The sequence below is a fragment of the Corapipo altera genome, unplaced genomic scaffold (genome assembly GCF_003945725.1).
Source record: "Corapipo altera isolate COAL_440 unplaced genomic scaffold, ASM394572v1 1, whole genome shotgun sequence".
NCBI lineage: Eukaryota > Metazoa > Chordata > Aves > Passeriformes > Pipridae > Corapipo > Corapipo altera.
In genome coordinates, this window is record NW_020884873.1 from 37,800,503 (window position 1) to 37,821,912 (window position 21,410).

The 21,410-nt window shown below is 38.1% G+C and overlaps 1 protein-coding gene across 2 annotated transcripts; it reads left to right on the forward strand.

The window, feature by feature from the left end:
- The first annotated feature begins 256 nt into the window (after positions 1–256).
- Positions 257–20,321, forward strand: TWF1 (twinfilin actin binding protein 1). 2 transcript variants are annotated; one of them, XM_027657392.1, is made up of 9 exons: positions 257–360; positions 3,441–3,518; positions 6,017–6,195; positions 7,392–7,487; positions 9,986–10,090; positions 14,617–14,742; positions 14,932–15,082; positions 15,504–15,625; positions 17,196–20,321. In XM_027657392.1, the coding sequence occupies exons 1-9, from the start codon at positions 336–338 to the stop codon at positions 17,364–17,366; spliced, it is 1,053 nt and encodes a 350-aa protein (XP_027513193.1). In that variant the 5' UTR covers positions 257–335; the 3' UTR covers positions 17,367–20,321. The 2 variants fall into 2 exon arrangements, with proteins under 2 accessions (XP_027513193.1, XP_027513184.1); XM_027657383.1 differs by lacking the exon at positions 257–360 and adding an exon at positions 674–820.
- The last annotated feature ends 1,089 nt before the right edge of the window (positions 20,322–21,410 follow it).

A 21,410-nucleotide genomic window follows, 5' to 3' on the forward strand; every position in this document is an offset into this window, starting at 1 on the left:
ACAGGAGAGGAAAGGCAGAGGAAAGGCAGCAGGAGAAGGGAGGGCTGTGCCCCATCCCCGTTCTGAAGCACCGAGAGGAGCTGGCAGGAGGAGCGGGCACGGGGCGGCGAGGCAGGGGCGGTCCCCGCGGCAGGGCCGGGCAGGGCCGCCAGCGCGGTGCCCTCCGCCCGCAGCCCCCGTGCCGGCCCGGGCCGGCGGGGCCCGGAAGGCGCCGCGCTCTCTCCCGGCCGCTGAGTGGCGGTGGAGCGTCACGTGCGCTCGGCCGGGCCGGGCCGGGCTGTGCCGGGCGGGCGGGAGGCGGCGGCGGGTGCGGTGTCCCGGAGCGGCGGTGCGACATGTCCCACCAGACCGGCATACAAGGTACCCGCGCGGCTCTCTCCGCCGCCTCCGCTCCGCGGTGCTCGCTGCTCCTCTTGACAGCCGGCCCCCGTCTCTCCTGTCCCCCGCCAGCCAGGCGGGAGGCGGGCGGAGCGCCTTTCCCCGCGGGTCGGGGCGCGGCGCGGGGGGAGGCGGCCGCGGCGGGCGGTTAACGGGCCGTTCCCGGTGCGGTTTTTCCCACTGCTGCGCCCTTTGTTTGCTGCCGGGGGAGTCCGTCATTTTTGCCGCGGGATGGAATGGGGAGGGGGGGAGCGGGCGGGGGGAACTGCTGCTGGTTTCGGCCCCGGCGGCCGCCGCCCCTCGGGGTCGAGCCCAGAGCTCCGTCCCCAGTCAGGCGAAGCCCTCAGGGTTTATCCGCATGGCGAACTGCCCCTGTCTTCCCCCTTGGAAAGTGTTCCCTGCAGAGCCCCATGAATGGCGGGGAGGGCCACCCTAGGCTCAGGTAACTTCCCCCGGTGCAGGTTTTCCTGCCGCGGAGGGGTGTGTGCCGAGCCGGGGGCTGCCGCCTGCTCGGGGTCGCCGCCGCGGGTTTGGGATGGATTGGACAGCGAGGGAAATACCGGGGATCGCTGCCGGGTCCCTCCGGGAGCCCCGAGGAGAAACAGGAACCCTGGAGCAGGAGAGTCCACTAAAAAGCCCATCTCTGGAGGCCACCAAGGGGAAAAGTGCGTGAGAACGTTTTCTCCCCGTGTTTCCAGGCCTTGGAGTAAGCGAAGAGCAAGTAGAAGACGACAGCGTATTGTTTCACAGTATTAGCAGGTCCCCCGAATCACAGAATTGCTAAGCAGGGATTATACTGGGATTATGGAGGGGTCGGGTTTTACTGTCTCGATTTCTGCAATCTGTGTGTTCAGTGACTAGTACCATGTACTTTGCCTGCTCTCCCATATTTATTGTTGAAGGTGACTTTTGTCCCAGCCACGACAGCTCTTAGTTGTTCGTCTATGCCCTTTTTTGTCCATTGGCTGTATGTAGTTTGCACCCTTTTGCTTTTCTTCTTTTCCTTCCTCTGCATGCCAATCTTTGGTCTTTTTTGCAGCTGCCTGTTTTAAGTTTGTCAGCCCTTTTCAGGCTAGAGGTGGATCTGGAATTGTTTTTCCAGTCCAGAGAAAAGCGTTAGTGGCTCTTCATTCCCTCTTCTTCTGCTGCTCCCCTTCATGTCTTTGAGAATCATTTGTCCTCTGAGGAGAGTTGTGGAGAACTCTGCAGCTTTCCTGCATGGATCCTGCCTCAGCAGGCACTAATCAGGAGTCCTGTTTGCAGCAAAGCTTCTGCAATTTGGAAGAGGAATAGCTCTATTTGTGCCATTGCTGGCTTTAGCTACAAACAGGCTACTGTCACTCATAAACAATTACAAGATTTGGCAGCATGGGCTGCTCTTTTCTGGAAACAGAAATGAAGTCATGGGCACAGTGATATGTACCAGGCAGTTGCTAAAAGGACTGGACTTTCAAACAGACCAGTGCAGATAAATAGTGTAGGAAGTCACAGAATGCGTTAAGCTGTGGGAAAATACAACAGAATATGTTCACAATCTTCTAAATAATTTTAAAATAATATTCCCTGTAAAATATTTGTGAAATAAATCCAAAATTTAATTCTGTAGGCCTCTGCTACGCAAAAAGTTTAAGTAGAAAATACTATTCTGTTATGAATTTAAAAGCCTTTATGAGGAAAAACTCATAGATAATTTTGATAGTAAGATGGTTTCAGAGGTGTCTCAGAATGTTTTTTTGAGGAGCTGTCACAGTTCTGAAATTGGTGTAGGGACTGCTGTATTTTGGTCTTGTTTTGGTGTGCAGAGTTGAAATGAGAGAATAAGGAACAAAGAGATAATAGACAAGAAGAGGACAAAAAAAAGTCCTAGGGGAACCAAAAGGTCTAGAAAGTGGTGCAATGTTTGCTTGCTCAATGGAATGGTGAGGACCAGCAGAGATGATTAGAAAAGCTGGCAGCAGATTACTGGGAGGGTCTGCACTGGTTAGTGGGGAGATACTAACTGGGATGAAACTGGGATTGAACTGGTAACCCGATGCAGTTCAGTTTGCTTAACATAATATTTCCCTCCCATGCCATTTTGGACTCTCAGAATGGGCCTGGCATCATTTGGATGGACATAAATGTAAAATCTTTTGAGTATGGGCAGTAATGTTGCTGGATACCACCTGTTCAACCTGACTATAAATAATCCATTTTGTATGTTTCCTGGTTTGATGTTTGTTTTGCTGGTACAATGATCTATGCTGTGATATTACTTAAAGGACCATCTTGCAATAAATGTTCTTCAATAAATCCTGCCCATGGTATAATTAAACTGATTTGCACTCGGATTATATAGCAGAGCAGTTGAGATAAGAATGATCTTCATGCAACTCAAGCACAGTTCTGCAGTGTGCTTCAGAAAGCGAGTCTGTTACGTTTATGGTGTTTTGTCTATGTGATTTACAGACATTCAAAAATATTTTAGTTACTTCCTTGTAAATTCATTATAAACCTATCCCGTTGCAATAGGTTGGAGCTTGAACAATGTCATCAAACACACAAGGAAATAAGGTGGTATGAAAGATGAGCAATGAGTGGAAGCTTTCACTGGTACTCTTCAGAAAGGTGTACTCAGGAAAGATCATCACTTTTGAGAGACAAACTCTAACGTTTTCCTGGCAGGCGTAAAGTTTCTGTCTGAAAGTTTGTACTAAGCCTCCAGACTTCACGAAGCTATCGTAATTTGAAAGGCATCATATTTTTATTGTGTTGCTGTGTTAACTCTGAAACCTGAGATTGTGAAAATTAAAGATGACATACCATCAATGTTGAAAATCATATGGTATGCTAGAAAGCAGAGCTGTTTCGTAATGTTGCCTTTCATCTTTCTGTGGCATGCTGGTGGCTGGAGCAGTATGCAGAATAGGAGGAGCATCACTCCTGTGTTCCTTTTTCAGTCCAACTTTCTAGCAAAGGGCCAGTTGTATGTTTTTCCAGTGTTGTTCTTATCCTCATGAATGTTCTTTGTCCAAGGGAAGTGAAATGTGTTAATTTGATTACTTTTATTTTCTCTTTTTCAGCTAGTGGAAGTGTTAAAGACATCTTTGTTGGTGCAAGAAATGGACAATATAGGCTTTTAAAAATAGTCATTGATAATGGTTAGTAAAATTTTAATCTTTTTTCCCTGATTCTTTTAGATATTTTCCTAGTTGTTTTAATGACCTACATGTACAATTGTTTCAAAAACGAAACTTTGCCAAACTTAATGTTACTAAGGTCTTTCCTATGCAGAAGTTAAAATTTAAGTTTTAGTGATGCCAAGCTTTTTACTACAATGCTACTGTATTTTTGCATTTGAATTTTTCTCCCATATTTTACCAATAACTGCTTAGTTCCATTTATCATATGGATAATATAAATGGGCTTACTTTTATCTCTTAGTAAAGAAAGAGTAGAGGGAAAGAAAATTTCTACACCTGTGTGGTGTTTTAGCACTCTGGTTGCTTTCATGAGACAGAAAGCTAGTCTTACACAATAGCTAGTCACCTTAGATGAACTGTAAATTTTATCTGCCTTTTATGCTGGGATCAGCTGCATGTAGAAAGTCCTATTAAAGCAGATATTTAAGTAGTAATCTGACTACATGGAAAATATCTTTAAAAATCTGTAACTTTACATACATTTTCAAAATTAAAACTCACATGTATGTATAAATAGAAAATTACATAATTTCTGTCAGAACTTGAGTTTGATCTTTGAACTTCTTGGCAGGGGATCAAGGCTGCAAACATTGAAAGATAGAATATATAATTACTTTTTTCTTTAATAGAAATGCAGATTGGTTGTATAAGACGTTTGTATGAGATGGTTTAGTCCATCTTTTCAAGTGTGTAATTTGTCCACCTTGAAGATTTTTGTTCTTGACTTCATTCATTTACAGTACACTGAAATAGCTGTTAGCTGGAGAAAGGTACATGTATGTATATACATATACATACTTTTATTGTTAGGCAAATAACCTACTGTTACCTTCTTTAGGTTTACTTTACTTAGGAAGTCTTCTGACATCTTAATATAGCTTTCCTTAAGGAAGTGGCAGTGGTAATATTATAGGCAGGACTCAGTGGTAAAGTCTCAGTAGCATAAGGTAGTAAATGTTGACATACCATTGAATTTTTCTTTCCCATTAAGCAAGGAAAACTATATGCTTTTGTATATATGCAACTTTATAATATGAAATGAAGCCTAGAAATAAGACACAAATGGAAAACTTTCCCTATTTTTTTCATTTCTGTGTGTATGCATACATGTACATATATTTTTATATATATATCAATTTCATCTCTATATAGAAGCAAAATCTAGTCTTTGATACTATTTTCTGTAGTTCAAAAAGAAACCTGTAAAACTCCCAGAATGCTGGAAGAAGGACAGTTTCCTCATCTGTCTGTAGGAGCTTTCAGCAACAGATTATAGTCCTTAGTCCTTGCCCTTAGTCAACAGATAACAGGCAAATAAGAGTTCTGCTAATCTGAGTTAATAAGAGAGGAGGTTTGCTGGAGGGCAGTAGAGTTCCACTGATTGTGTCTTAAATCCAGGTGGGTATAAATCCACCTAGAGTTCAGAATTGGTGAGTACATTCTGAATACTCTGGTTTAGGTGTACAACTTCAAATACTTTGCATCTAATTTAGGGAAAGGCTAGACATCCTTACCCTGAGCTGTTCGTGTTCTATGAGTTACTGTGGAAGGGTCCTTTGTTTGAAATTTTGCTGTAGAGGCACTTGTATACTGTTTCACTTTTGTCTGAAGTTTTAGAAATTAAGTCCTAGACTCTGAAAAGATAACTTGTGTACTAACTACTATGATGGTCCTCAAACTGTTGTAGGATCCCATTTAAAGAAGGTATTTCTATTTCAGTTGTAGGGGCTAGTACTTATTGGGAAGCTGATAAATGTTTTAATAGACAGTATACTAATACTTTCCTTTGGAAGCTGAGATATGATGCATAAATAGGAGAAGAATCTTATTGCTACAGCTGTTCACATAATTAAATACCATTTGAAGTATTCTATACAGACTTAAGCCAATTACACATGATAAACAACTTCAGTCATTTAAAGACCATAGCTATGAAGCTGTATTAGAAAGAGGTTTATCTACTTACATAGTCAAGTTAAAGTGATTAATGCAAGCATATTCATTCCAGGCTCTTTTCACTGTATAACTGAGTTATTGACTTCTTACAATGGGTGCAAACACTAATATTTTATAGCATGAGCATCAATAATTATAATTATAAAATTTGAAAGGTTACTCTCATTTGTACTTAGGCATTTCAATTTAAAAAATAAACTGGCAGAAGACAGTTCTTATTTCCCTTCTGCGTATGTGCTGCTAAAAAAATTAACATCAGTAGTATCACTTCAGATCAAAGAACTTGGTGACAATCAGCACATTACTTTTCAACTGTTTGTATTTTGGTTAAAGTGAGTTAGAGTTTGAATATACAGTTGCTTTCATGTTGACTGTTCTTGACTCCCATTCTTGTGGACATAATTACGAAAGTGTCCAATTAACTGCTTATTTTAATTGTTAATTTTGAAAAACAATATTAACTGTATTGTTGCTAACCTGTAGCTTTATATTGGTTGTAGAGCAGCTTGTTGTGGGATCCTCTAGACGGCCGGTTGGATCATGGGAAAAGGATTACGATTGCTTTGTCCTTCCCCTTCTTGAAGACAAGCAACCATGTTATATATTATACAGATTAGATTCTCAGAATGCTCAAGGATATGAATGGATCTTCATTGCATGGTCACCTGATCACTCTCCTGTAAGTAACGGGCATCAGAGGCTTCATGTTGTTGATGATTTTTCAACAGTGCCATTTGATCTGAATCCTAGATATGAAGCAAAAGGATTTAAGGAATGAAGCATTCCCCAACCTTCCCCCTACATTCCCACAAGAAAACTGGAAAAATGTTTCTTGAATCTGATTGAAGAGCAAATCAGTAGGTCTAGATGGAGTGCAGCTGATCCAATGTTTTTTTAGCCTGACTAGAGCACTAAGTACAATTTTTTTGCCCTGTTTGTCTGTCTTACTGTCAGTATTTCATAAAAATTTGTGAAAAGATATAGGACAGAAATCATAATGGGTGTTATCGTAGAGAGAAGGATTATAGTGTGAGCTCAAGCTGTTTATTCTGTTTGGCTTGCCACAGAATACACTGCTTCTTAATCAGTAGTTTGAGAGCATAGGAGGGAACTGAGAGGAATTCCTTAGAGTTAAGGTTTTATAGGAGAAACTAAGATACTGTGTACAGGTTCTGGAAATGTGAGATAAGGGAAGACAGAAAGTAAAACTATTCCAATATTCATACTGCTTTCACTGGTAGTTAGGAAATAGTAAGACACTGAAAGTTGAAGTGTGTAGAGAAGATTGTGGAAAAGGTGAAGTATTATGGAGCGGATGTCATGATGGTTAAATAAAGTGGGAAGATGAGACTGTTGAGAGAGGAATAAGTGACTATGTTAGACACAATTTGATAGGCAGCAAATATAACTTTTCCACTCTGTAGTTGAACCATCAGTATCTGGAGTCACTATCAAATCAAAAATAATAATGAGTTATTTCCAGTCTGCTCTTTTGCTGTCTGTTGTATCCATTAGTACACAGACCAGTGACAAAAGATCTATACAGTTGTGGGGTTTCCCGTTTAAAATTAGTAAAGATGATGTTGACCTTTTTTCCACTTTAAAAAAAACTCATACTCTTACTAAAGCTACAATTCAGTTTTGCAATTACTGTGATAATAATACATAGTATCATGACCTGGTGAATTTAATAGCACGTGTCAGTATCATGATCCAGAGCTCTACAAGATTATAGTGCAATTCCAACATTTAAAATACTTGTTCAAGAAAGATACTAGTTAATGGACATGGTACACCAACATGTTGGATTCTCTTTGTACACCAAAGAGCAAAAAAGTACCCAAATCAACCCCCCACTGTTTTATTATATGCTAGGTTCGTCAAAAAATGTTATATGCAGCAACCCGAGCAACACTTAAGAAAGAATTTGGAGGTGGTCACATTAAGGATGAAGTATTTGGAACGGTACAGGTATGTTTTTCTTTTTAAAGTCAGGACATTGACTTTAAATACTAAATATACTAGCTGATGTTACTGGTATGAATTTAGGGTGTTTCTGCTCTTTTTTGATTAAGGAAAAAAAGACTTAAAAGCTGTGTGTATTATTACAATGTTCAAGTGTATTTGATCTCATTTGGACAAGTTACTAAGTATAGTTAGTATCTTCAGGCTAAGAAGCCCTTGCTTCAAATAGTTAAGTTATGAAAACTAAATAATCTAAACGTAATAGGCACATCTCTTAATCTCACTGCATGTATGTGAGTCCTCTAAAAGCTGTAACACTAACTTCCAGGCCAGTTGTATACACAAGCCACTCTGGATGTGGCTCTGGATGGGCTAGAACAGTGATCTGTAAGCTAACACCTGAAAACAAATGTTTTTCTCTTAAACTAAGGCTATGAAGTTGTCGGTTCTTTAGGATTTGGCCATAGAATGTACCTCACATGCAAGGCTGCCGTCTTGACTTCGGGAAACAGACTTTTAGTAGCTACTGATTTGTTCAATGAAAATACTGATAGTTGATTGTTCACTTATGGTAAGATAATTGGAAGGTGCATATATGAAATCTAACAAGTGTCTAAGGGATGTTCCAAAGGCTGCAAGTGCTGTGCATGTAGGGAAATATGGGGCTATTACTTTAGTTTCTGTGAGAAACAGGTTTTACATGGTTGTGATGTCTGCCTGTTTGTCAAGCAGATGTCAGACAGTTCTGACTTAATCCACTACCAGTTTTAAAAGAAATACAAGTTAGAATTCTCAGATATAAAGAATTCCCATAGTTTTCATAAGAACTGAGATTACATAGAGATTCAAATTATAATTACTCAGTTCCTCTTTCAGCAAAGACTGCATCAGTTATTTTCTGTCTGAACTGTTAATCAGTTCATCTGAAAAAATCTGAACCAAAGCACTGCCACTATTGACAGGCAGCTGGTGCTGAAGGAATGGAAGGAGTTGGAGGTTTGGGGAAGAATAGAGGATATTGTAGTGGGAAAAAGCCTGTGAAAGAGAGATGGGCTGTTGTGGTGGACATGAGGCTAATAATTCTGCTGCTCACTGAGTAGTTTGTTATATTTAGCATTAACCTGTAATGGAGGCTTCATTAGCCTAACAAACATGCAAATAAACCTCTCTGGAGAGGCTGTATTCTAGGGAAGTAGATAACCAAGTTGCTAAGAGGGTTTACTGGTAGAGGTCATGTTATTTTTTTTTCTTGCTTGTTCAGTCAACTAATCTCTCACCACCGCTTGCACCAAACCATTAGCACTTCATGCAGTATGTAGAATCTGTGTCTATCCCTACAAGTCTGAGTTTCAATCTCAGTTGTACGAAAGGAGCATTACATTTGTCTTACTGTTATTTCAAAATAGGCCCAGGGCACATAGAGGATGGCTTTGATGCAGCTCACTTTTTCCCAGCTCATTATGTTGCAGCTTATATATCTCTGCATTTTTTGTTTCAGTGCTTTATAAGCTTCTTAATTGTAGCTGGCCTTTAATGTACATCCACGTGAAAATCACAGCTGCTTCAAAGTATTCAGGTCGCTTAAGTTCACTCAGAATCTTGATCGTCACCATCCAGCATGTTACTTTGTCTTTATTTTGTTAAACATAAGGATAGTTTAGTTGCAACCAGGTCCTTAATCCCAGTGGAACCTGGTTATGGTACCACCTGCTAATTCACATGTATTAACCTCAATACCCTCTGGGCTTCTGAAACAAGGCATGATGGAATATTGGCACTGGAAATTGTATTTGGGAAAGTCTGTCTCTTTCAGAAGGGGAAGCGCTAAGAAGGAGCTTTCTCTTCTCAGAACTTCAGTATAAAATCACATTCCTATGATTGCATGAAGTCCTGCCCTTTTCTGAGTGGCCACCTTAATAATAAAAACAAAACAGCATTTGCCTGGGGTATCAACCCCTTTGTAGAGGGACACAACCATCACTGAGTAATAATAAAAGTGATTATCAGAAATAAAGGCTCCTGTGATGTCACGTCTTAAATTATTTTCAGTATCAGGTGCTTACTCCCTGACTTAAGGTAGCATTTCTGTCTCCCATTTCATAGGTAGAAAACTAGCAATAAGCTACCAGTTTGAGCATGTAAATTTTATAAGACAATAGTTTTTTTTAATTATTTATTAGAACTGTGGCAATTCTGTGAGGTTTTGTCCAAGATGGCTGAAGAACTTCATGAACACAGTCTTCATTAATGCTCATTTTTTAATTAGCAAGGTAATTAAGGACTGATTGTGGAAATGCTACCCATGGTAAAACAAGAACAGCTCAGAGGACTCTGTTGTGGATGAGCTGAATTTGCAAATGCACCTACACTTGTATTCTGTTCAAATAAAATGATCATAAATGTGTGGACAATAACTGCTTTTTGTACTGCTGCGTGGAAAATCTTTGAAGAAAACTATTTATCTATTATTAAAAAAATGTTCAACATTGATATTGTGCTTTCAGGATGATGTTTCACTGAATGGATATAAAAAATATTTGATATCACAATCCTCCCCTGCACCCTTGACTGCAGCAGAAGAGGAACTTCGACAAATTAAGATTAATGAGGTACCTAGAACATCTTCAAGCATGGGTGGGAAACAGGGTGCAGAGTTCCAAATGTGTTGTAGGAAAATGTCTTTCTAGGGTAAAAAAAGGCAGAGCAGAAAATGGAAAGTTTTAGGAAGTGTGAGTGGATGAGAATATAAATTTATTTCTCAAGGAGTTGAAACTGCAGGATGATGATGGCTCGAGTTGGAGTGGCATGATCTTGCTGAGTTTGAAAGGGCTCATGTCTGAATCAGAGGCTTGGCAACTGCAGAGCTTAATTGTTGCAGCATTGGCTTTTAATATCACTGGATGTGCTTCCTTGGGAAGGGTGACAGAGTACTGGCATGGGTTGCTCTGGAAGGTTATGGAATCTCCATCTTGGAGATACTCAAAAGCTGTTTGGGCATCTGGCTGTAGGTGGCCCTGATTGAGCAGGGTGGTTGGACAAGATAACCTCCAGCGAGGTCTTCCAACCTCAGCCATTCTGTGATTGTCCACGTACATTTCCCATGGTGGCAGAAATTGTAGAGAAAACACAAAATAGCAACTACTGCAGTGAATGATTGCCAGGAGTATTTCAGCAACCTTATTCCTAGAGGAGAGATACCTAGCTTCCAGCACCAGTGCACTTATCTTTAAGACTGAGAGGAAGTGAATTTCAATAAAAATAAAATAGAAATCCAATCCAAGTCTTTTTAAGAGACTGATTTGCTTACGCTATGAACACTTTTTAGAAAAACCTCTAACAGGTGCTTTTAACCAAATAATTTGATGATTGCCAGCTAGCTAGTGACTGAAAAGTTTCAAAGGATTCTTTTTCTCACATTTTTCCTTCACTTGATCACTGTTTCTGTTCATATTAAAATAGGTCATGTGCTGACCTTGTTTGTTTTTGAAACTTGTATTTTACAGCTGTGGTACATGCATTTGAAGTATAATTTATTTCTGCAGCTGGATACCAGGAAACCATCATGTTAAATTCAGCTGTGTATCTTCTCTTATGTTTTCACTCTACTGTGCTTTTGCTGAAGCTTTGTTGTTCATTGACTTTTTTTCCCAGTAGTGTCTTTTGTTATTTTTCATTTCTGGTTTTAATTAATTCAATGTAGAAATGCATTCACCATCATCAAACACTGCATTTTACTTGATCAACTTTTAAAAAATAAAATTAATGAATGTAAAACTTCTGTGGGATTGGTGATCACCTCTGGTATTAGTATTATCTCTTATGCACTACATACAATGTGGTTAACAGCTGATTCATCCACACTAAAACTTCATGTGTTATTATGAAACTTTAACAGCAATAGCTGTGCTTTTCAGAGACCCATAAACTGATAAACACATAAAGATTCCTGCCATTTTGGCTTTGTTTGAAATGTCTCACAATAGATTAATTTACGTTATTTTTCTCTTTATTGTTTCCACCATTACAAAGCCTGTAATTGGACTTAGAAAACTAAAAACTTTCTGATTTTAAAAAGTTTTCCATATGTATATTCTTTCATAATTACCCTAAGAAATATTTTACTGGGTCAGATCAAAGGATCACCTAGTCTGTTGTCAAGTCCTTGAGTGAACAACAGCAGAAATCTAGGAAGCATGTAAGAGCAGGGCAAGAAGGCCATGATAATTACCTTAAATACTCTTTTTTGCCTCAACATTTGCAGGGAGGGATATTCCTGCACAAAAGATGACGTGTTACTATATAATTGTTCTTAATGGGTTTTTCATCCATCATCTAGACTTGTCATTTTTCAAAATCCACATAAAGTTTTTGTTGGCTGCAGATCCTATGGCAGCATATTCTACAGCTTGACAGAGTACTATGTAAATAAAGAACCACTGGTTGCTATCTACTAATTTATTCTGTTAACCCTACAGATTGTGTGGGGAAGGCAAAGAAAAATCTTTAAGTCAATCCTCAGTTTCCTCCTCTCCTTAGATAAAGCTAGCTGTATCCCAGAAAGCCAACTGTATCCTGTGCTGCACCAAAAGTAGTGTGATCAGCAGGTCAAGGGAGGTGAGCGTCCCCCACTAGTCTGCTCTGGTGAGATCCCACCTAGAACACTGCATCCAGCTCTGGGGTCCTCAGCACAGTAAAGATGTGAACCTGTTGGAGTGGGCCACAAAAATGATTAGAAGGCTGGACCACCTCTCCTGTGACAAAAGGCTGAGAGAGTTGTGGTCATTCAGCCTGGAGAAGAGAAGGCTCCAAGGAAATCTTACAGAGCACTTAAAGGGGGCTTATAAAAAAGGGCACAGATTTTTTGGCAGGGCCTGTTGCAATTGAACAAGGGCTAGTGGTTTTAAACTAAAAGAGGGCAGGTTCAGATTAGATATAAGCAAGAATTTTTTTACAATGAGTGTGATGGGGCACTAGCTCAGGTTGTCCAGAGAGGTGGTAGATGCCCCATCCTTGGAAAATTCAAGGTCAGGCTGGAGAGGGCTCAGAGCAATCTGGTTTATTTGAAGATGTTGCTGCTCACTGCTGGGGTGTTGGACTAGATCACCTTTAAAGGTCCCTTCAACCCAAACTGTCCTATGATTCTATATCCATGGACCTCTGTCGTATTCCTTATCAGTTATCTCTTCCAGGCTGAAGAGTCCTAATCTAGGTAGTTCCTCCTCCTCAAGAAGGCACTCCATACTTCTGATCCTTTTGCTTTTCTCTGCAGTTTTTCCAGTTCTGCTATATAATTTATGAGATGGAGGGATGGGGAAGCCAGAACTGCATGTGGTATTCAAGATGCAGGCATGTTACTGATATCTACAGTGCGTAATGATGTGTTCTGTTCTCTTTTTCTAACAATTCGTAACATTTCATTTGTGGGTTGGGAGTGTTCGGGGTTGTTTTTTGTTTTGCTTGGGGTTATTTTCAAAGATATTCTGAATGACCTGCAAGGTCTGGCTCCTGTCTGGTAGTAGCTAGCTCAACACCATTACCATAGAGGTAGAAGAGAGGGTTTTTTTCCTCCTGCGTACATTACTTTATATTTATTCACAGGAAATTTCATCTGGCATTTTATCCACCACTCAGCAGCCATCACTAACTAAAGCTTATGGTGTGAATTTAAATATACATAATCGACTCAGGTGGTTTTGTTTTGCTTTAAAGATCTGAAATATGTTGCAGTATAGACAAGTAGGTTTTGTTTGTTTTCTTGTATCTGGAGTTATATTGGGTTACTCTCTTCCCTTGCCTGTCTCTCACACTTCACAGTTCATTTTTAAGTTTGGAGCATTTTTTTTTTTGTACTTGTGTTTTAATGTGGTTTCTATAGTATGGTATTTTATTACAGTTTATTATTTTTGTGATGCCAATTTTACGTTTACTGATCAGGGGTTTATGCAGATATATTTTGAAAATATTTTTTTCTATAATCTAATTCATAAATTCATCAATCTTTATACAAAAGTAAGCTCTCCACCTGCTTTCTTTTCCTCTTTCCTTGTTGCTGACAAGTTCTTCAAAATCTGGAGTATAATCTAATGTTGCCACAAGTACCTTTGTTTTTTATTTTTCTTATCATTTTGTTTCATATTTCATTAGCATCTCTTTTTAATTAAAGCTGAATAAGTTGATAGATGTAGTTGATAGATCTAAGACCCACACTTTCTATCTGGTACACTTTTCTGACTTTTGCTCCTTCATAATCAATGTTTAATGTATTTGTGAAATTATAAAAGAAAGTTAATATATTCAAAAGCTAGTACTTAGACAATAAATTAAGACTGGAGAATATTGGAGGCCAGAGCTCATTTTAAGAGAAACTACATGAATATTAAGATAAACATAAATTCTTGAAAAATGGCTTTAAAATAACTGTCCTTTTCTCTCAAATAATTTGTGCCTAATGTAACTGGATTATGAAAACTTGTTTAGCTTGTGCTGAATTTTTCTTTGTGTTAGACCTTCTAGAAGGTCTAATCCTTAAGAAATGAAGATTTTGTTTGTTTATTTTGTTTGCTTTGGGTTTGGTATAGGCTTTTTGGGGGAGTGTGTTGAAGCAGGAGGGGGAATAGTTGTTCTTTTCTTTCAAAAAGATCATTTTGTCTCATAAGATATAATTTCTCTGTTCCTCCAAAAATTTTGACTTCCTAGAAATCAAATCTATGTTTTGATCTAAAATTCTTAACTATACAACAAAGTTTATAAGCAATATTGTCAGTTCAAAAGTATAAAACAGCATATGAAAATCAAGATTTTTCCTCCTGGATTATTGTATCTTTATACCAGAATTTAACTTAGGGCTTCTTCACTGACACTTGAACCAGTTTTCCCTCTGATGATTTTATTGCTCTGCTAAGCAGAGCCATTTCAGAGATATGAAACTTCTCAGGTTATCAAACAAACATGACCTGTAAATTAAAAAATGAAAATCTCTTGTATATAGGGATGATTTTTTTGAGGTAGTTTACTCTTGGAATAGCTACTGCTAACTCTGTGTGTAACCATATGCAATGCATTGCCAGTCATTGTATGAAACCAAACGAATGCTTGCAAAGGTTTCTGTTAACATCTCAGTTAACTTGTGTTCCAGGTACAGGCAGACGTTGGTGTAGACACCAAGCATCAAACATTGCAAGGAGTAGCATTCCCCATTGCTAAAGAAGCTATTCAGGCTTTGGAGAAATTGAAAAATAAGAAACTCAATTATGTACAGCTGGCAAGTATAAAATATTTTAACTAGTTTTTAATAATGAGTATAAAATAAATTACCTGCACGCTAAACATGTGTTGCTGTAGTACACTGATAAATTACTCTTATTAGATTAAATAAAATTTTTTTAATCCTGTTATGTTCTCTGGTTTGCTTTCTGCCTATTAACTATATTCATGTTTGCTTTGTTAACAGCAAATTGATATGAAAAATGAAACTATTATTTTGGCCAACACACTTGATACTGAACTTAAGGACTTGCCAAAAAGAGTTCCAAAGGATGCTGCGCGTTACCACTTTTTCCTGTATAAGCACACACATGAAGGAGACTATTTGGAATCCATAAGTATGAGAAAATTTCTCAATATGAAACTTCATTGGCTTGTTTCAAATACTTTAGGAATTTTGAGACAGAGAGAAAGATGTGTCATAGAAGTAATCTGTCAGCATGATCATAAATTTCAGAGTCATTTGGTTGTGAAAGTGTCTTGTGAAGGGGAGTCCTTATGTTTGGAAAGTAATGAGCTATCCCTTTGGATTATGAACACCCATAAATGTCAAAACATAGATACTGGCCATTCTCAAATCCCCCATTTGAAATTAAACACTTGCTGAAGCAAAAAAGATCCAGAATGGTGTTACATTTTTCCCTTTCAGACTGCATAGCTGATTTCCAATGCCTCTCTGCTGTAAATGATTTTATGATAAAGCTTTGATGGAGTGTAGTTATGGTTTGATTTGTGGTTTGTTTGTTTGTTTCCCTGCAGTTTTCATCTACTCTATGCCAGGGTATACCTGTAGCATACGAGAACGAATGCTCTACTCTAGTTGCAAAAGTCCACTGTTAGAAATTGTAGAAACACAGTTGTGGATGCAGATAATTAGAAAGGTAAGTGCATTGGGGCGTATAGGTATTTTCTCCATCCCTCTCTTCACTTCTTTGTGTAAAACTGTAATTGTCTCTGTCACCACCTTCTCTAAACAACGAAAAATGTTCTGTAACTATTAAAGCTTATCCTGAACAGGGAATAATTGTTGATGAAGCTCCAGATACAGAGTTAAGTCATGGAAGTTTTTCTCTGTTTCGTAATTTCTGCACTTTCAGATCTTTAACAAATACATCCTTGTGCATCAAGGAAGTGTTTGAGTGTACTTTGGAGAACTAACATGATTTCTTACTCAAAGCCGAGTCATATTTTGGAGCACAACATATTGCTGTTGTTGAAAACTAAATTCCCTTAAAGCCAAGGTTATGTAAGGATTTTCAAAATAATTTCAAGCTGCAGTTCTGGAAATTAGAACTGCTATTTTAGGAGTCCTTGATGAGGCAAACAAGGATTTTCAAGTAAGCTGATCTTTTCACACTGTATGGATTGTACTGTTATGCAAAAAGTTGCTTCTCACCTCCAGAGCAGAGACCATAGAAATGGTCCAGTTGTGACTTACAGTTATTTTCTTAACATTTGTGCAAGAGCTTGGTTTCTGTGGAGATGATGTTTATCTAAAAAAATAGCAGAGTTAATATTAACCATTTTTACTGAGATGACATCAATTACGTAGATTATTGCTATGTGTTTTTATATTTAATTATTTCTCAGAAATTTTCTTTCTACAACAAAATAAACACACCATGTGACTCCTGAAAATTCCTGTAGACAGAAATTTCTGAGGCATGTACTTGTAACAGCAAAACTGTGGCTGGCAAGTCTGTCAAGTGTTACAGTTGGCAGGGCATGAAGTGTTGAATGCTCAGCAGAGTAGGGCCAAAGCATTTCTCTGAATTTTAAATTCTTGCATTTCAGAACAGTGGAGTTTGGCTTGAGAACACTGTTTTCTTTCTGTTCGGGTTCATATGTCTAAATTTTGAAAATTAAAACACCCACTCCTCCATTTTGTTCATTAAACTTATTTTACCTTTTCCCCGCCTTGAATACTTGCTGAGTGGCAGTAGCCAGCTAATAATATAAGCTTGTTTATACTCCTCCCCCTCTTTCTCAAGAGACAACGATATGTGTGCACATTGCTTTTACAATTAGTGTTTAAAGCATGTTATGGTGAAAAATTTTAATTCTTAAAATGTGTAAATACTTAAAACAAGTAAACAAGCACTAGTTTTACATGGAATGTGTTCTCCTGGTTAGTGTTAACAGATGCACTTGTTCTAAAGCTTGAGACAAAACCAGTTTCTTCTTGGCAGATGTACTGTGTAGTTGTGCTTATATTTCAGGAAAATAATTAAGTCACACTTAATATTGGTAAGAATCAAGGGGATTCTCAGAAAAACTATCCAAGATTTCTCAGGGCATTATGCATAAGTTGGAGAACTTTCCATGCTAAGACTTTGAACATTATTGCACATATGGTTTTAATATAGTATTTAGTTTCAGCAAATTTTCAAAATATTTTTTAAGTTTGACTTTAATATGAATATGATAAATGTTGGTTTTTTTTCCTGCCAGATTGAAATTGATAATGGTGATGAGTTAACTGCTGACTTTCTTTATGAAGAGGTTCATCCAAAACAACATGCTTACAAACAGAGTTTTGCTAAACCAAAAGGTCCTGCGGGGAAGAGGGGAATACGAAGACTGATCAGAGGTCCAGCAGAGACTGAAACACCTAGTGATTAGAAACTGTTGTCTATATTTGTTAAACTATTACAGTAGGAAACTAATTTCTGGCTTTTGGTAATGAACTGAAATCATTCCATTCATAGATTCTAGTGGGGAAAAAGGCTCTTTTTACTCTTCTCTTTTCTGACCTCAACACTTTTTATATTGTTACATGATTATATTTGTTGACCATGTTTTATGTCATGTAGAAGAGCTAATTATTTTAAAGCTAGAAAAGTAAGACTAAGCTAGTACCCCTTTATTTTAATTTAGAATCCATTATTTAATAGTTGTACATGTGATCGTAAACTTTATAGACATAATACTATGAAACCCATGTGTTCTGTGGGCAAGTTGCAGCCATATTCTTATGCACAGCCTATTGAAACATGTAAGACTTTCCATGTGAGAAGAGATAAAGATGACATAGCATTGTCCCAGTTAAATCTTTATTTTTCCTTGTAGCACTTATGGACAGTAGTACAGTAGAAGGTTTTCCTCTGATTTTGACAGGATGCATTGTTGGGTTTTGTTGTTGTTTGGTTTGGTTTTGTTCCTTTTTTTTTTTTTTGTAATGGAAAAGATAAAAATTAGTTATCATTAAATTAATGTAAGTATTCAGGAATAGCTGGATATTTTCCTACACAAACACTTGGTCATCTCAAATTTATAACTAATTTCATGGAATTGTCTTTTAAGGAAATTTAACATAAAAACCACTAGCTTTTCCAGTCTTATGTATCACTCCGAAGCCTTACATATTAGGTACTGAATGACCAAGTAAAAGGTGATTAAAAGTGCATGAGTTAGTATACTCAGTTAATTATGAAGCTGCTTTCAAAGCAATATGCCTAAAGTATCTAATTATCTGTGCACTCAGATCTAAAAATGTGTAAATTCAGTAAAAATTGAAATAGAGTCACTTCATAATGGTGAGTTATCATTGAGATATTACTGTGTTTGCCGTATTAACAGAAAATGTCTTTTCCTAACTGTTTGAACTTTATTAGTAACTAAAATCCAACTAGGTCTTGAATAACTGCTGGCAGCAAGCACCTGGTTAGGATTTTGTCTGGTTTTTTCCCTCCCTGCTTCCCTTCTCCAAAGTACTAAAATCAGCCAGAATAGTCTAAACTTGATTGAACTGTAAGTAATGTGTTTAATAGGAAGAGGAAAAATAGATTATTTTAATAAGTGGACTAAGGGAGAATTAGATGTGGAAATCAAGTATTGGATGACCTTAAATATTTAAAATTGTGTGATGAGGCAAATACTAGTGATAGATTATATTCTCCAGTGAGGACTTGCATTTTAATGTCTTGTATGTGAGCTCTGTGGTTTTTGAGTTTTGCCAGTTTGGGGTTTTTTAAAGCTACATGGGAGTTGACAGTCTTGGTTCACTGTGTATTATCATAGCTGCTGGATATACACGTTATAGAGCTGAATCATGTGTTTAGCTGGTGGAAGACAGTTTTTAACCTAGTTTTTTAGGGAAATAATTCTTTGACACTACTAGTTCCTGATAAAATTTGTTTTATCTATTATTTTGTTTGGAGATACTAGCTTGTTATTGACATCTGAGATTGCACTATATAATGTGAAGATTGCAGTAGTTGGTTTTACTGTGGTTTTTTTTATATGCAGTAGAAATTTGACATTTCAGCTGTTTTCAATAATCTTACACACTACATCAATCCAATTCAGTAGATACTCAGCTAATCTCCTGCTTGCCCTTAGCCACTGTGTTCTTTTCCTGCCTCTTGCCTTCTCCCTCTAGGGTAAGGACCTGGTCTTTGAAGTGTTTCTGCTATGTACTACATGTCAGGGAAGTGTAATTGTTTTTTAAATATGGTTATGGTGTGCAGCTCATTGTACACTGTAATTAAATGTATTTTTAGTTGAACTCTGAATCTTTGCAGCACACCTAATTCACTTTGGTTTTTTTTGTTTGGTTTAGTTTTAAGGAAAACCTTTGCTTGAAGCAGTTAAAAATTACTGCTAGAGAGTTTTTTTGTTAGAATTTAGTATTCCTGCCCATGTGCCAGCCATAGCAAGAGTGCATCTTTATGCTTTCTTTAGCCAGTACAGAAGTTCAACTTTTTAATACTAAATGTTTTAAGTAATGATCAGTTTGACACAATACAGTTATGTGCATGTTGTGGGGGGGTTTTGTTTGGGTTTCTTTTCCTAATCCTGCCCTAGGTAGATGAGAATAGAAGGTGGAAAACTTAATCTGGAGGATGATGAGAGCTGGTTAAGTGATTATGCAATGGCCTTTATGATGAGCTGCTTTAGAGTTCAGCCCAAACCAGACATTCTAAGTTATTTTACTTGAAAATATTCTGTGGGGGTGTACAAACCCCTGACCAACCAGCAGAGTCATGTCCTGAGCATGTTTCCCCTTCACCTTTCCCCAAAAAGAGAATCGTATGAAGTCTTGCGCTGCCGGCTGCCTCTCCAGGCTTCTTTTCCTGACAGAGCAATAAGAAGCATCTGATCTTTTCCTAAAATCTATCAAGTTTACTCCTGCATAGTTGCCTCCATTACTTTTAATGAATGTTCAGAGCCAGCATAAAATGTGGGCATTAATTGGTGTTATTCCTTTAAGTGTCTCTGGTCATTAAATAATTGAAAGTTTCCATTCAAATTGTTGTTGGACTTCAGAAAGCCCAAAAGCAATGCAGCTGCTTGCAGTTAACTCACAAGCTATTAAACAATTAATACAACAGGTAATTATTTTTTAAATGTTTATGTCGCAAGGTCATGAGATTTTGATCTTTTAAAACACTCCTATCAAAGGTTAAACTAATCAAGGTCATAATTGCTCTATTGCTCAGATAAACAGATTGATAAAGGAAACTCTTGATTTACAGTGTCTGTGTATTCAGTGCGAACCACCTTCAGATGCTAAAATGAACTAAGTTTACTATATCTGTTTTGTAATTTGCTTTATAAATAAAGATTGATGCTTTAGTTTGGTGTTGTCTGAATCATTTCATGGTGTCTTTAACAAAGATCTATATTCTAACATCAGAATGTGCAAAAGGCAGTTCCTATGGAACTAGAAAGTGATTGCAAGGTATAAAAAAGGAGGTGAGGAGAAAGAGAATTCCTGCTATTGGAGAAAAATCACCATGTTAGAAACAGCTACTTTCCTGTTGCCTTATGGAAGCAGCACAGAGGGCTCCACAGCAGTATTCAAGTGTGTTCATCACTTGAGGTTTTCGTGCTTTCAGTAATAAGCCCCTTCAAAAAGTTCTTCTGTCCTTTTAAAATGCTGAAGTAGTTAAGTGGTGATTTAACAGTTCTATCTGTTGTTACTTTCTCAGCATGAGCTACTATAATGAAACTGCTCAAATTATGTTGTTCCATTAATTTTTATCTAAACTGAAAATAATTTGAAGACCTCCTATTGTCCTGAAAGTTCAAGCTGAAAAGAAGATCTAGTGGTTTGGCTTTTAACTATCCTGCCAACACATCCCCATGGAGAAATCTGTGATACAGCAATTTTGCAATTGAAAGAAGGACATTTGAAGAAGTGCTGAACTAGGATTTCAGAGATAATTTTAATGCAAAATGCTATATAGAACCAGAGCTGTAAGAGGAGCAGGTACAAGGCAAGAGAAAGGAAGAGGCTAGGCCTCTATGTGACCAGGAGAAACAGAAGCAGCTTTATTTGCCTTTTGGTCAGTGGGTGGTAAATAAACTCCCAGCTGGCCCACCCAAGTATGAAGATGAGGCACTTGCCACATTAGTAATATGAAGCACTATGTCTGGTAAAAGGTGTGTTGGCTCAAAAGGCAACTGGACAAACTGATCAAAGAAAATTTAATAGTCTTAACTAACAAAGACCTCGCTTCCTTTTCGGAGTTACTGAGCTGCAAATTGTCTAAAGCCATAATATTCCAGTGCAGTATCTCTATATACGTATCCTGTCCTTGCTTTTGTTCCTCAGCAGCCACTAATGGCTCACGTTCTGGCCCCAGGGCTGCGCAGACAACTCTGGTCTGGCTCACAACAGCCATTGTTACCTCCTGCTCTAAGGGGAGAACTGTTGCCCTT